Below are 16,039 nucleotides of genomic sequence, written 5' to 3' on the forward strand. Positions count from 1 at the left end.
GAACTGTTTTCCACAGGTGTTTTAAATATGCAAATGCGAAGAAGGAAGTGAAATCACAATGAAAGGTGTATGTAGAAGTATGTATGGGAGTCTGAAACTGCATAAAGAATGTGTGATGCCAGGGTACAGCCTGTTCAAACTTACAGGATGCCCCGTTTTGGGGAACCTGTGTGGACCCACTTGGAGTCCCACAGCTCTCCATAGTTCCTCCTGCTGTTAAGGCAACACTTAGTTGTAGTCTTGTGGCTTAATGCATTGTGCCTTTTAGCTGAAGCGTGACCATGAAAGTGAGTCTGAGTCAGTTCATTCAGTAGCTGCTGGGGCAGTGTGTAGCCCTAACAGCAACAGCCATAACTATGCTGCTACTCGACTGTGTTTTGATGTCATCGTGGGGATTGCCCAGCCTCTTTCTCTCTGCTCAGATTTCCAGGAATCCATGAACACGTAGAACTCTGTTGTCTTTGTTGTAAACTGCAGATAGTGTTTCCAACTTGAGGTACTTAAGCTCACTACCTTTTCCTAGCTGGTTGGTATATTAATAGATAAGCAACAGTTGCCAGGAACCCAAAATCTCTCCCAGTGTGTACACTAATATTTGAGGCTGATAAATTGACTTTAACCAAGGGCAGAGGGCCAGGAGCAGAGGAAAGAGAGAAGGGGAAATAATAGGCTATTGCTGCTTTCTTTACTAGAAGGGTAGATGAAGATCCAGTCTTGTATGGTCCCCTCAGTGTGGAGTACCAACCTTGCTCCTGACTTGAAGTGAATCTGTATGATTTGCTTACCTGGCTCCACGTGAAATATGCTGCCAAACACAGAGACATGAAACACTTCCCATTTGTTAATTAGAAGGTGTGTGTTCCTATTTGGCCTTCTTATCAGGTAATCCACTGTGTGTTAGTAAGACTTTGGGTTTTTCCCCATTGCAAAGATACAGGCTTTAAAGCTGAAATATATGCAGCTTTATTTGCATCTCAGACAGCAGAGGCAACTGCCTACTGAAAACAAAAGATGATGAGGATCTGATGTTTCCTTTTCTTTCAGTTGTAGTGCAAGGGTGTTCTCCGCCTTGCAATTCAAACGCGCTGTGAGACAAAATAGCACAAAATTACTGGAGTTTTCATCTCCCATTTAAATGATGTGTAAGTTAAAGAAGAACAACAAGTGTAGAGTGCTGCACGTGGGACATAACAACCCCGAGCAGTGCTACAGGCTTGGGGGAGACTGGCTGGAGAGCTGTCAGGCAGAGAAGGACCTGGGGGTGTTGGTTGACTAATGGCATCCTGGCGTGTATCAAAAATAATGTGGCCAGTAGGTCTGGGAACGTGATTGTGCCCCTGTACTCAGCATTGGTGAGGCTGCACCTTGAGTGCTGTGTCCAGTTCTGGGCTTCTCACCATAAGAAGGACATTGAGGTCCTGGAGCGTGTCCAGAGAAGGGCAACCAGGCTGGGGAAGGGGCTGGAGGGCAAATCCTCTGAGGAGTGGCTGAGGGAGATGGGGGTGTTTTGTCTGGAGAAGAGAAGGCTGAGGGGAGACTTTATCACCGCCTAGAGCTACCTGAAAGGAGGATGCAGAGGTGGGTGATGGTCTCTTCAGTCAGGTGACAAGAGATGGGACAAGGGGAAATGGCCTCAAGCTGCACCAGGGCAGAGTCAGATCAGATGTGAGGGAAAAGTTCTTCCCTGAAAGAATTGTCAGGGCCTGGAAAGAGTGTGCCCAGGGAGGGGGCTGAGTCATCATCCCTGCATGTGTTTAACAGACAGGTACTTAGGGATATGTTTTAGCATAGGAGGGGAACAGTTGGACTGGATGATCTTAAAGGTCTTTTCTAACCCTGTGATTCTGTGAACAAAGGCAGCTGGAGAAATTTAAAAAATTGAGTCAATTTGAATAAGGTAGGAGTCTTTTATTTTATGTTATCCTTCTCCAGGTGGAGGGATAGTATCTGACAAGCTTTTGTCATGATAAAATCAGTGAATCCATGGGTGGTAAAGGAGTAAAAGTAAGCACTGCTCCCTGAAGTATAAACTAAGTTGTGTAGCTCGGTTTATGGGCCTCTAGTAGGAACCAGCTGTAGCGAGACGTGCAGCTACGGCCTGCGCGCCTCACAGCAACACCTCCTGGGTGCTCGCCTCCAGCGTGAGGAGGGGGACTGAAGCATGCAGAGCGCAACGGTTTGTTGTTCCGCTCGTTCACAGGCTTTTAAACACAAATGTGTTTTACTGCTAACAACCTGTTTGTGTGGGGGAGCGGAAAAGTCAAGAAATTGAAGTGTCAACTGCATATTTTTCTGCAGTGTTCTCTTTATTGTTTCTTTCTCCTTCCTCTCCCCATTAAGGCTGTCCTCTTCCACAAGCCATTAAGCAACTCACTGGGAGCTACCAAGCCATAGGCCCTACAAAGAATGCTTGTCTTAGTTTTTGCTTTTTCCTGCTTTTAGCAGCTGCTGCAAAAGAAATATAATAAATAAAATAGGAATTTGAAGCCTGTATTTTACCTGGCCTTTGAGCTGCCTGTAAGTCATGTTTCTCTCTTCAGAGTCTGATGTTGTTTAACTTCCTGTACAAAGCACCCAAGACTAAATCGGGTAACACACAAAGGTGATCACACCCCAAATGAGTATGACACAATTTTCTCTTCATGGGAAAGTTTGTCCTGGGTCTCTGGTGCAGAGGAGCTTTTTAGCAATGGAAATTGTAGGAAGAAGATCAGCAAGGAAAGGGCATCAAACTGTAATTTGGGTTTCAGAGGAGCCTTTCTATGAGTTTCTTCCTCTTGCCATACCCCTCTTCAAATGGATTTCTGGGTTCGATTAGGAAAACCAAACAGGCTGTTTTAAATGAGACCAATGAAGTAAAATGGAGTTTAACTTTTAAACTTAGCCTACATTTTTGTTATGGTGGGGTCCTCTGAGGCAGAATTTCTGTGAGAAAGAGTTGTACCAGAGATGAGGCATCTTGCACACCTGAGCAGTCCCCTTTCTAGCTTTACACAGAATCACAAGGTTGGAAAAGACCTTTTGGATTATCAAGCCCAACCGTTCCCGTCCTATGCTAAACCACATCCATAAGTATCTCATCTACCTGTCTTTTAAACATATCCAGGCATGGTTTAGCTTGAGACTGATAGGCATTTGATACTCAGTCTATGTCTAGTGGTTTGGTTTGGGTTTTTTTTTCGTAATTCATGTGCTGTACCTCAGCAAGGAGACTGGAATTAGCTAACAGCTTTGTATAAAGTACAAGCCAGAACCAATTAGCCTTTCAAATAGTTTTGCTTTGCTTAGCTCTACAAAGCAGAACACACAGCAGTAGTAGTTTACTCACTTAAGGTATTTGATCTCACTCTGAATGCAAATAAAGAGCTGCTGTGCCAAATGACTTTGCATAGTCAATATTGGAGCTTGCTTTTACCTGTTGTCAAACGTAAGGGCTCTGTTTGTCTGTCTTATTCTGTATGTACGCACTGATAATGTGATGTGTGCTACAAACCTCATCCTTACAAGCTAAAAGGAGCTTGAAAATTTGCCTTTGGGGACTTCTGAAAGGTAGACTTCACTTGCTACAGCAACCTGTTTTATGCCAGACGACTGGCGATATGCATGTGCTTGCAGGGTAGCAGTGACTGAGTTACAGCTCAGATGAGTTTTGGTTACAGCAGAATAAGAGGTAGCCCTTGCCTTGAAGATGATAAAGTCTAAAAGAAGGACAGGTATGAGGAGATCAGTAAGGACGTGGTAAGGATGCTGGTTTATAAATACACATAGTGTGTTTACATAAGGTTTAGTGCCTTTTAAATGTAGGCAGCAAAGGTTTATCATTTTTTTGGTTCATGTAAAAGAAGGCAGCATTAGCTAAGAGTTAACTAATAAAAGCAAAATCAAAAAGTGAGTGAAACAGGGTCAAAGTAAGTGAAACAAGGTCAGTGATCAAGGAGGCAAAAAGTAGCGAGGGGCTTGTGGGCCACTGGAGAGAGCAAAAAGCAAGGCAGAGCTGTTTGGAGCAAACCACCTTCTGGCTGGAGGAAAATGGTGTATTGAATAAAAACCATGGAGAGTAATGTCACTGGTGTCTGAAAATCCTCCCTGCTCCCAGTGCCTTCTGCATTACTATTTGGAGATAACTGATCAGATGTCTTCTTCAGTCTTCACGTCTTGGAGATGGTGTAATGTGGACCCTAAGCTTGTTAATAAAAAAGGGAGAGAGATTTAAAGATCACAAGGTAGAAAATAAATTCTTATTTTGACTTTTTTGTATAAATCGGGCAATTATTCAAGTTCATCAAGCTTACAGCAAGGTTTTGCTCATGGATCTCTTCAGAGCACGCAGCCTTCCCACTGTATAATTAGATTGAATCCCAGCAATCCATAATGATTGGTTTTAAATGCTTCCTGGAAGGTTTCTTCCATAGTGGTGCTCAGTGTGAGCATACTGCATAGTCAGATCAGGTGTTTGCTTTCAGGAGAAATTATTAACCAAATATCAGTGAAGGCAGTATAGCTTTCAAAAACATTTTTAGCTGATGCTTGTGCAATCCTGGGCTTAAAACACACAGGTCAGGGAGAGATAATAAGTTAGTTACCCTTTTGGTTTCAGGATGCTTACTGAGTGCCATCTAGTGTTTGCTTTCTAATTCAAAAAAAGTGAAAGTGGTTTTACACAACTGTCTTTTCCTGTAATTGCATAAAGGGCATAGTTTATAATCATATTTTTATTTGAAACTTTTATGACAGACTTTCTTGAGAGGAAGTTAAGGTACTGTTTTCCTGAGACTAACAAATAAAAATCAACAGAGGCTTCAAAAACCTTTTATTCCTGTGGAAATTCTGTAAAGGCTCCTGAATCCAATTGCTGAATCTTATCTCTGTTTTTATTTCCAGATCATGTATGGAACACTAGTTTCCATTATAGTTCTACGATCTGTTTATATAGTATTATGGTAAGTAACCATTCAGTTCCCTATTGTAAAATAGGACTTCATAGTATCTTTGGTGGGTTTGACAGAAGAAATTGGCAGTGGCAAAATGTCTTTAATTAGGCACATAATGCTGTTTTGTGTGCTCTGCTTGGTTTGAAGGGAATGACTCATCTCCTTACGTTTTTTTGGAAGCCACTGGGATAACATTAAGCAAAACACATCTTTACACTTATGATTGTTGTTCACTGCTAGTGGTTTCAGCTGTTAGCCTGGGACTCCTAGGAGAATGAAATTTCTGTCTTCATATTGCTTAGTTGGAAAAGACCTTTAAGATCTTCAAGTCCAACCATTAACCTTACAGTAAACCATGTGCCCAGGCACCGCATCTACACATCTTTTAAATCCCTCCCTTTAAAATCCCTTTTAAATCTCTCTTGGAGAGAGCTTAGGGTAAGACTGCAGACCTGAACCATCAGTTAATATTTTCCTTTCCTCTTCCCTACTCAACTGTTTAAAATTCAAATGTAGAAGATAGTAATGCAGAAGCCTAAATGATAATTGTCCTTATACTTTTGACTGGGTAAACTTAGGTATACGTTATGGAAATTGAAATAAAAGCTATTTGAAAAAAACAAAAAAACAAAAGGGTATTAGAAATGTTAGGCAGGAGAAGCATTAGACTCATCAGAACACAGACTTGGTGGTAAAAGTGGAAAAAAAATAATTGAATCCGTATCAGAATAAACACGTTTCTTTAGCTCTTGAGCTCAGTTGGTTGCCCCTTCTGATCTCTCCCCTGTGAATTGTTGGTGTTCTGTCTTTGGGGATTGTCCCCAAAAATGTCTGATTTCTCTTTTCATTCTAAATGTGCTTTTTGTTAAATTTTGTTTCAAGTTACCTATCTGCTCGCAAGGAAGAATTTAACAAAAAGTGTGAATTACAAGTAGGTCCATTGAATCACCTTCCAATTACACTTCCAGTTAATTTGGTTTGACTTTCCCTGAGGAATCCCCACAGACCAAGTGTTAATGTTCACAGACTTTTATTAAGCAAGAAGAACTGATAATATCCTGCTTGCTTGCAGCTTTATAAGCAGTCATCAGAGTCACTTTTCAAACCCATGGACATCAACATTTCAATTCTAACCTAGAAATCTTCACTGATACTACCTCAATTCACTTCCAGGGGAAGCTTTAAGTTGACTCAAGTTCAGGCTGTTTTAGTTTTGTTCCTATACAAGAGTTTAGTACAGTTCTAGTCCATTAGATTAAATTTCTTTGTGTAGACCAACCCTTGAGCCTGTCATCTCTCTAGTTCTGCAAATCTCACACATTTCTGTGTTCTCATTATTTCTAAAACATTTTGTCATCTTCTGTCGCTGGCGGTAACACCACCATCCTTTCTCCCACGGTATCATTCATTGCCTTCCTCTAGCAAAGTCTGTCTCTAAAATTCCACTTAGTTTTTTCACTTCAGTTTTAGGGGTTTGCAGTCTTATTTTCTTGATTAGCTGGGTCACTTGATTGCAACAGAGCCCTACAAAGACTTGCTTCCCCTTTTGCTTATATTATGCAAACTGGTTAGAAAGTTGGGGTGAGGAGGGAAGTAGGTTTAAACTACTTCAGAATTTTAACTAAACTACTACTAATTTAGGAAAACATTGTTCACTCTGCGTGTGGTAGATCACTGGCACAGGTTGCCCAGAGATGTAATGGAAGTCCCATCCCTGAAGGTATTCAAGGTCAGGCTTGATGGAGCTCTGAGCGATCTGATCTAGTGAAGGTGTCCCATCTCACTGCAGGGGGTTGGACTAGATGACCTCTAAGTGTTCATTCTAACCTTACACATTATGTGGTTCTATGATTTTAAACTAGTTCTTCTAGAGAAGCTCTGCCAACTTCACAGTACCCTTTCTTTTCCCTAAACATCATCCGCAAGTACATGTGGATTTACAGCCTCTGTGTTGCTAAAATGTATCCCTGTCCTCACACTGATAGTGCTAGCACTTGTCCAAGCCTGTTTCAACTCACATATCAACCCCAATTTCTACTTATTTTGTTTCTTACTTCCTTAATATGTTTTAGTTTCCTGTCACTCATATTTCTTACTGAAAGTAAGAAAGTCACTCTGAACTTACAATGAAAATCTCAAAGAGCAGCATTTTTGTTCTTCCCTCATTGCCCCCACACTTTTCATCTGTTTCTTGGTTCTGCTTCCTTCCCAAGATTGCGACTTGGCAAATATTGTTCTCTATTCACAAAGCATGTTCCCCATTAATAAGTGATGCCAGCTTCTAATTCCTTCACAAAATAACACCATTTATTTCTTGAACAATTCTAGCTACAATTACCTAATTACTAGCATGTGTAACATACAATTTAGTGCTCTTTCCCATCCTGGGCTTGCTTATGTTTCTAGAACCCTGTGTTGGGAATATTACAGTGTAGTCTTTGCCATGTACTGTGTGGTGCTCCATGCATTTATTAGACTAAGCAAATAATAATTTTGTTAGTTTATATTGGCAGTACACTTGTTGTGAATGTGTACAACTTGTACCTGTGGAAGAAGCTCTGCTGGTTGTGTTTTGTACATTTTTGGTTGCCAGTGTTCTGAAACATGTTGTTTGTAACACGGGAGAGAAGTTCTCCTAAAGTTCTCCTTTTGTTTTTCTCTTCCAAAATGAAATTAACATCTTTCCATCCCAAATAGAACTCGACAATAAAACACTACATGAAATTATTGTTTTCTGTAACCATTTGTTTGGTTAGTTGTTGGTCATGGTGGCCTTATGTTCACAAAAGGCTACAGTTATTTTGAAAGACCTTACTTAAACAGGTCCCCTAGGGTAGGGTTAACATGCATTGGAAAAGAGCCTCTTCTTTTGGGAGAGTCCTAATTTGTAACACAGCTGGGTTTTAACTGAAAGATTATATGTGGGATTAAAGAATTGGTACCCTTTAGCAAAGTTTGGGTTTCCCACTTATTTGTTGTGTTGGGAGAGAGCAGTATTTGGGGGAACAATTAGAAATAGAAGTAAAACACTTAAAAGACTAATCTATGAGAATATGAGTTTAGGAGAGTGGGGAGGAGATCAAATACAGTAGGTGAGATTTGAAGTTGATATTGTTTCAGTAGATGAGATTTGAAATGGATATTGTTTTCTTTTGAAAAAAAAAAAATATATAGCCATTTTTTCATATGTAATAGTACTTATGTCTCTCAAAGCTGCCTTTAAAGCCTCTTGAACTAAATTTTGCATTGTCTTTCTCTCTAGGGTATACCCGTGGCTTAGAGGTCTAGGCTATACATCTTTAACTGTATTTTTAATGGGATTTTTTCTCTGGAATGTGGACAACATTTTCTGTGATAAATTGAGGTGAGTTTTTTTCACTTTGGGTGGTTCTTAATTGCCTTTTAGCATAAAGCTTTGGTTTTTTCCAGGGTCTATTTTCAAGTCCATCTCATGGTATGTATGGTGCACTGCAGTGCACCAATCCAGAAACTGTTTTTCATCCGGTTTGCTCATGACTAGATTCATCACTCAACAGACTAAAACTTTTTGAATCCATAAATAGATTTATTTTTAAAAATAATATATATTTCTCTTTCTCTCAATTGAAATTGAAGTTAAAGTAACACCACTGAAATAATTTTGAGGATCTGTGGCTTACTAAGGCCTGCTACTCAAACCTGATTTCATCTGAATGACTTTTTTATTGTTCTTTTTGTTTGTTATTGGTTTTATTTCTGCTCTTGCCATTTCCCAGGAAAATACCAAAAGTGATAGTTCTACAGGTTAAAGAAATATCTATTGCAGTGTCTGCAACCAGTAACCAGCAGCTGTTTGAGTGTCTCAGAAAGAACAGTAACTCTGTGAGCCAATATACCATGCTTGGTTGTCATTATTACCCTGAAGTCTTCTGGCTTAGCGCTTAGGGGTGGCCAGGAGAAGCTTCCTCTCTGTTTAGTGTATTGCCAAACAGGGTTAAAAAAGGCCTCCAGACAAAGCTTGTAGAAAGCCACTATCTGGCTGCATGTCTAAATATCCTGCCTGTGCAGGCAAGAGCACCCGTCCAACCGGCTGTTCTCTGAACATGTGTTCCTCTGGAACAGGATAACTGCATCACAGCACCTTTCTTTTCCTTAGCTGTGGTGCTTGTGTTCCACCATAAGATGGAGGTAGAAAGGTTGTTCTTGACTCTAATACACAGTTATACCACTGAATCTGCAGCGTACAAAATCACAAGGTTGGAAAACACCTTCAAGTTCATGAAGTCCAACCATTCCTGTCCTATGCTAAACTATATCCCTAAGTACCTTATCTACCCCTTTTTTTTTTTTTAAACATATCCAGGGATGGTGACTCAACCCCCTCCCTGGGCAGCCTGTTCCACAGCTCCACAACTCTTTCAGTGAAAATTTTTTTTCCTAACATCTGAGTTGACCCTGCCCTGGTGCAGCTTCTTGCCATGTCCTGTGACCTGTCTCCTAGCTGAAGAGACCATCGCCCTCCTCTCTACAACCTCCTATCAGGTCGTTGTAGGCAGTGATAAGGTCTCCCTCAGCCTCCTCTTCTCCAGGCTGAACATCCCCAGCTCCCTCAGACACTCCTCAGAGGATTTGCCCTCCAGTCCCTTCCCCAGCCTGGCTGCCCTTCTCTGGATATGGTCCAGCACCTCAATGTCCTCCTTGTTGTGAGGAGCCCAGAACTGGACACAGAATCTTCCTAGTCGGTTGCTTTCTTGTGGCCAGATCATAGTGTGTTGCAGAGAAGTGTAGTGTTTTCCCTCTGTCCCTTTTGGCTCTTTAATCCCTGAACCAGGTTAGACCAGTTGAAATTTAACTCCAACAGAGTTTTCCTCAAACTTGTTTTAAAAATACAGACTTACTGAAGATAATACATGGTACCTCATCCCTCTAAACACTTGATACAGGTGGCATAGAAAAGTTATTTCCCAATACAAATGGGTGTGTGGGTATTCAGTGACTTTGCAAATACTGGCATCAGGGTTGATCTTTGCAGCTGCATCACGTCACCGGTAAGATCATAACCACCAACTTGCTATGCCAGCTGAGCTGCTGCAGGTCTGTGGGGCTTTTGAACTTGCTCTTAGGTTACAACCAGCTGCTGAAGCACTTTTTTCCATCCTCATTTTGCAAAGGAGAAAAAAAAAAGCTTATTTCCTGTAATGCTTGTTGGGTTATGGTGCTGGAAACGAAATAAATGCGCTTGTTTACTAGCTTAGATCAGATGTCTGAAGAGCCTTGGGTTTTGCTGGGTGGTATTATAACTCCAGCCTTTGGAGAAAATATATTCTAGTTTCTTGCAATTTTTTTTATTCTCTAAAGATCTAAATTGTGACTCATCCACCTACCTGCTCTTTGTGGTTTTAATGTTCAACATCGTGTTTTGGGTTTGATTTTGGTTTTTTGATACTTCATTAAATCTTAACCTTGTTTAAGAGAAAAAAACCCAACAAACAAAAAAACCCAAACCCAACATCTCTAGCACTTTGCTCCCCTGGTCCCACACACTTTTGAATTTGAGCTTTGAGATTCCCTGCTGTCTGAAGGCTCAGGGGGTGACAGTCTGTACATTCCACTGTGTCATTGCTGAGCTGACTGAATCAAAGCTTTGTGTTCATATTCCTGACTGAGAAGCTCTGGAAATCATAGAATCATAGAATGGTCTGGGTTGGAAAGGACCCCAAGGATCATACAGTTCTAACCCCCCTGCCACAGGAAGGGCCACCAACCTCCAGGCCTGGATCTACACAAGGTTGCCCAGGGCCCCATCCAACCTGACCTTGAACACGTCCAGGGATGGGGCATCCACCACCTTTCTGGGCAGCCTGTTCCAGCCCCTCACCACTCTATGTAAAGAACTTCCTCCTAATATCTCATCTAACCCTTTCCTCCTTCAGCTTCAATCCATTCCCCTTGTCCTGACATTGTCTACCCTTTTAAGAAACTGATTCCCCTCCTGTTTCTCTGCTCCCTTCAGGGACTGGAAGGCTGCAGTGAGGTCCCTCCACAACCTTCTCTATTCTAGGCTGAACAAGCCCAGCTCCCTCAGCCCCTCTTCATAGGGGAGATGTTCCAGCCCTCTGATCATCTCTGTGGCCTCCTCTGAACCCTCTCCACCAGTCCCACATCTTTCTTGTATTGGGGGCCCCAGCTCTGGACACAGGACTCCAGCTGGGGCCTCACGAGGGCAGAGCAGAGAAGGGACAGTCATCTCCCTGTACTTCCTGACCACCCCTCTTCTGATGAAAACGAAGCAGTAGGTCAGGGATTAGCCAAGGGAACTGAACACTATAACATCAAGCAATATGTAACTATTACAGAAGCTGAAGATTTTTCTTCCTTAACACCTGAGATCGTTTTCCCTTTTTTATTTTGACTGAATGTGAAATTAAAGTCAAAAAAGATGACAGAGGAGATACAAACATTTGCTCTGCCCTCAACCAAAATAGGCATTATCTGCAGAAGCCTAGTGAGCAGGAGAAACCAGGGCAGTGTAGTTCCTTCACTTTCTCTATCTCAATCCCTTAGCCTCTAACTATCTCACACCCCATAGCTGTGCATAATACAGATTACGTTGGTGGAGTATACCAGACCCTCTGCTTTCACTGCTTCTGTGCTGAAGACCATTTTGTCCCTGTTTCAGAGCTCAACAGAAAATCATAGAATCACAGAATGCATTGGGTTGGAAGGGACCTTTGAAGGCCATCTAGTCCCACGCTCTGCAGCGAGCAGGGACATCTTCACTAGATCAGGTCACTGAGAGCCCCATCAAGCCTGACCTTGAATGTCTCCAGGGATGGGACCTCCACCACCTCTCTGGGCAACCTGTGCCAGGGATCTTACCACCCTCAGAGGGAAGAACTTTTTCCTCATACCCAACCTCAATTTCCCCTTTTCTAGTTTAAAACCATCACCCCTCATCCTATCACTCCATGCCTTTGGGAACAGTTCTTTCCCAGCTTTCCTATAGGCACTTTTCAGGGACTGGAAGGCCGCTCTAAGGTCCCCCCAGAGCCTTCTCTTCTCCAGCCTGAACAAGCCCAACTCTCTCAGCCTATCTTCATAGCAGAGGTACTCCAGCCCTTGGATTTTTGTGGCCCTCCCCTGGATACACTTCAACAGGTCCATGTCCTTCTAGTGCTGAGGGCTCCAAAGGCAAGCTAACCTTCTGTGGAACTGGAAAATAGACGGTGTGATTGCCCAATGTGAAGCAATGATTTCTGACAAATCCCATTTCCTCTTTCAGCTGTTAAACTCAGCATTTTATCCCATGTTCACATGGATAAAATTCTACCATTCTCCTCCTTTGTTGAGAATGGTAGAACTCATTTGGGACTGTGGGATGCCATAAGTATGTTCCCTGAAATTTGAGTCCAGAAGTAACTGGTCCCTCAGTGTATGAAGCGTGTGCTTTCTTCAAGCCTGTGAGAGTGCTGGCTTGCTAATAATCTTTCTGTACTGAGAGTACGAGGTGTAACTGCTGTTCCTCACCTGATTGAAACCCTGCCTATGTGAAGCCTCACTCATGAAGCATGTGCCCAGTAATGTGTTCATGAAAAATACCCTTTCACATGGTGTTTCTTCCTTACAGAGCACTACGAGAGAAGATGCCTCCTGTTGTGGGAGCTGTGACGCAGTTTCACGCGTGGTGGCACATTCTCACAGGCTTGGGGTCTTACCTCCATATCCTGCTAAGGTAGGGCATGTTTTCTATGTTGGATGTTCATAAATCAGTCTTAGGAGACTTTCAGATTTACTTCAAAATGTTGTATCAGCCAGAAGAGCAGGAAAATGGCTTAGAATTTATTAAACTGGTGGGAGTTTGTCTTTCTTCTTTGCAACTGATCTAAAAACTCAGTAGTTTTTATTATTCAAAACTTGTTCATTAATCTTTAAGGAGTCAATGTTCAGTAAAATGTGACTCAGAAATGGGAGCCATCTAGCAGTAAAACTGCAAAATTATATGACTGTATATGAATTTCAAAATATAAGCTATTAATACCATTACTGAGCAGCAACTGTGAAGTACCTAAACAGGTTTAATTTTAGAAGCATAACTAACCTTTTCAATAGGCACCATAGTTCCTGAAAGCTAGCAGGCATCATGCTGCAGAGCAGAAGGGTGATGGCTGAAGTGGCATGAGCAGAGCCATTCCCCAGAAGGGCAGGGTGTTTCAGAAGGCACCTCAAATCAGAGACTAAATTAGCAAATCCACAGCCAGCAAGTTTTTGTCTGTTTTTGCTCGATACCACCATCTAGTGGAACCTGGGAACACAAGCAGAATTTAAGCTGGAACCTGAATAATTTCTGCACTTGGGTCATTTTATTATGAAGGAACATTTTACCATGTAACTGTAAGAAATTATCTGCTTAGCAGACATAGTCTATGTAGTTGAGAAAACCCAATTAACTACCAGTTTTTCTATATCTAACACAGCATTCTCCTTTTTTGTTAGGTGCTTGAATAGCTAGTCAAAGGAAAATGCAGAGGAAATAACATTTCTGATGTCTTCTTTAATATACACATGGATGTGTATTATATGTACCTGTTAATATATGTTGTATATATAAAATATGTTGTATGTAGGAAATGGCCTCTTTGCTTTGCCAGACAGGTTGTCTGCTGCCCTAAACAGCTTGAGACCATCTTTTGAAGAAGATTCCTTACAGAAAGCAAGCTGATGCAAACAGTTTGGGTAGCATAGGCAAGGTTTTTTCAGCGTTTGCATCCTCTAGTCCTTGGGGAATGTGCAGATACCTGATTTGTCTGCCCTACCCCAATGAATTACATGCTTTCCCTGCAAGCTTCCCTAATATTCTCCCAGAGACATAGTGGCATCACCTATATCCACTGTAAAAAGTGAGGTCATATTCAGGAAAACATCTGCTGAGGGGAGAAGTTGTATAGGAACTAAAATGAGATACAGAATCAAGCTATGCTGCTTCCCTCACCCGTCCCCCCCGCTGACCCCGTTTAACATCTGCTATATTTCTTGGTACACTGATTTTAATCTCATCCTTCCAAATGACAGGCTCTAGTCCCTGTTTATTCTTTTCCAGAGTGGAGACAGAACTTACTTCTCCAGGTTTCTCTCTCACATAGGTGATGGGGTAGATGAGTTTGTTAATCATAGTCTAGCACAGAGGGATTTACTGTAGGGTAATGCCCTACATTTAATTTGTGTAAATCTAGGCAGAATGGGGAAATCTGCAATCACAAAAGAAATTATTTTCCAGTAGGAAAATGAAACTGGCATTAGTAGATCATTATTATTTTATATGCTGTCATACACATGCAATTTTAAGGATGCTTTTCTTCTTTCCCTCAGTTTATACACAAGGACACTTTTCCTGAAACACAGGCCAAAGGTGAAGGTAAGCAAGCAGTGTTTTGTATCTGTTAATACCCTGCAGCATTCACATGTCTTGTGCTTTGAACTTGTGCTGGGGCTCACTGATCACGCCTGTCTGGGCACTATCATAGTTTTCTATTTACATCCCAAGAAATGCAGTTGAAATGATGGTTACAGAATCACAGAACATTAGGAGTTGGAAGGGACCTTGAAAGATCATCTAGTCCAACCCCCCAGCCAGAGCAGGATCACCCAGACTAAATCACAGGAACAAGTCCAGGCAGGTTTGAATGTTTCCAGGGAAGGAGACTCCACAACCTCTCTGGGCACCCTGTCCCTGAGCTTCGTCACCCTCACAGTGACAAAGTTCCTCCTTATATTCATATGGAACTTCCTCTACTCCAGCTGCACCCAGTGCCCCTTGTCCTATCACTGGCCATCACTGAGAAGAGCCTGGCTCCATCCTCCTGATTCTCACACTTTACATATTGATAGACATTGATGAGGTCACCCCTCAGTCTCCTCTCCTCCAGGCTAAAGAGGCCCAGCTCCCTCAGCCTCTCCTCATAAGGAAGGTGTTCCACTCCATCATCTTGGTGGCCCTGCACGAGTTCCCTGTCCTTCTTGAACTGAGGGGCCCAGAACTGGACCCAATATTCCAGGTGCAGTCTCACCAGGGCAGAATAGAGGGGGAGCTATGGTTAAATGCCAACATTTGTTAATATATTAAACAGTTAACAGTGTTTACTTTTCTGTTCCAAGAGACATAATATTCCATGAAATCTTTTCTCCTTTTCCTACTTTTCTTTTAACAGTTTATTTTTGGAATTTGGCCTGTCCTTCTTGTGGAGCCATCCAAGAAGCTTTGACTGAGACCTAGGCAGTCCCCTGCCATCACCTAGCCTGGCTGAATAAAGCGATTCAACAGTTACCTGTGGCTGGAGTATCGAAATTCCACATCAATTCAAGTACCATTGCTAAGAAAGGACATCTCTGGGCCGGAGCAGAGCAAAGAGTTGGCACACTAGGGAAGCGATGTTCAGTACAGCTTTATTCTAAGTTGTTGAAACAAAGTTTAAGACACAATATTTTTTATGTATATATTGTATAGCTGACGATACTGAGCTAATATTTCGTGCTGGTCACAGAAAACTAACCATTTTTGAAGTGGGTTGCCTACATTTTTCATTCAGTTGTTGTTCTTTCTGTGGTTAAAACTAATCCTAGTAACTGAATGACAAAACCAGGCCAGCGATGGCCAAGCTAAGCATTTGTGTGGCCTATAGTGAACTGAATGCTTAACCTGAACTACTTTAACCTTGCACTTTTGTCAATTAATGAAGTATGTAATGATTGATTTAGGGCTTTGTTCTATCTTGCTTTACCACAGCCTCCTTTGCAATTTATATTTGAAGCAAAACATTTGGGATACCTATGCCATTTGGTTCATTTTGTACCTAGCTTCAAATTCCTCTGTAGTCCAACTGAGGTACATCATGAAGGGTATTCCAGGGTGTCACCAGCAGAAGACACTTAAGATGGCTAAGTGTTGTAAAGCTTCTTTTCCTGTGTGCAAACTGAATTCCTGTGACCAGTGATCCATCAGGAGACTATAAACAGGAGAAACACTTTGCTTTTTTTATCATTATTATTTACACGCCTCCCTCTTCTAACCCTTTTTTTTATTTCCCACATCCCAGTCATGTTAGATTGACAAACACGTTAGATGTGTGCTGGTT

At 41.8% G+C, this 16,039-nt stretch overlaps 1 protein-coding gene across 1 annotated transcript in view; it reads left to right on the top strand.

The window, feature by feature from the left end:
• Positions 1-15,169, top strand: part of ACER3 (alkaline ceramidase 3) — a gene marked incomplete at both ends in the record, with an annotated part of 61,227 nt that extends 46,058 nt beyond the window's left edge. The window contains 5 exons of the mRNA XM_084261772.1: positions 4,882-4,940; positions 8,194-8,295; positions 12,538-12,642; positions 14,277-14,322; positions 15,116-15,169. Coding sequence (XP_084117898.1) covers positions 4,882-4,940; positions 8,194-8,295; positions 12,538-12,642; positions 14,277-14,322; positions 15,116-15,169 — 366 coding nt within the window. The remainder of the gene's footprint in view (positions 1-4,881; positions 4,941-8,193; positions 8,296-12,537; positions 12,643-14,276; positions 14,323-15,115) is intronic.
• Between the last annotated feature and the right edge of the window lie 870 nt (positions 15,170-16,039).

The sequence above is a fragment of the Gallinula chloropus genome (genome assembly GCF_964237585.1).
Source record: "Gallinula chloropus genome assembly, chromosome: 1".
In the NCBI taxonomy this organism is placed as follows: Eukaryota; Metazoa; Chordata; class Aves; order Gruiformes; family Rallidae; genus Gallinula; species Gallinula chloropus.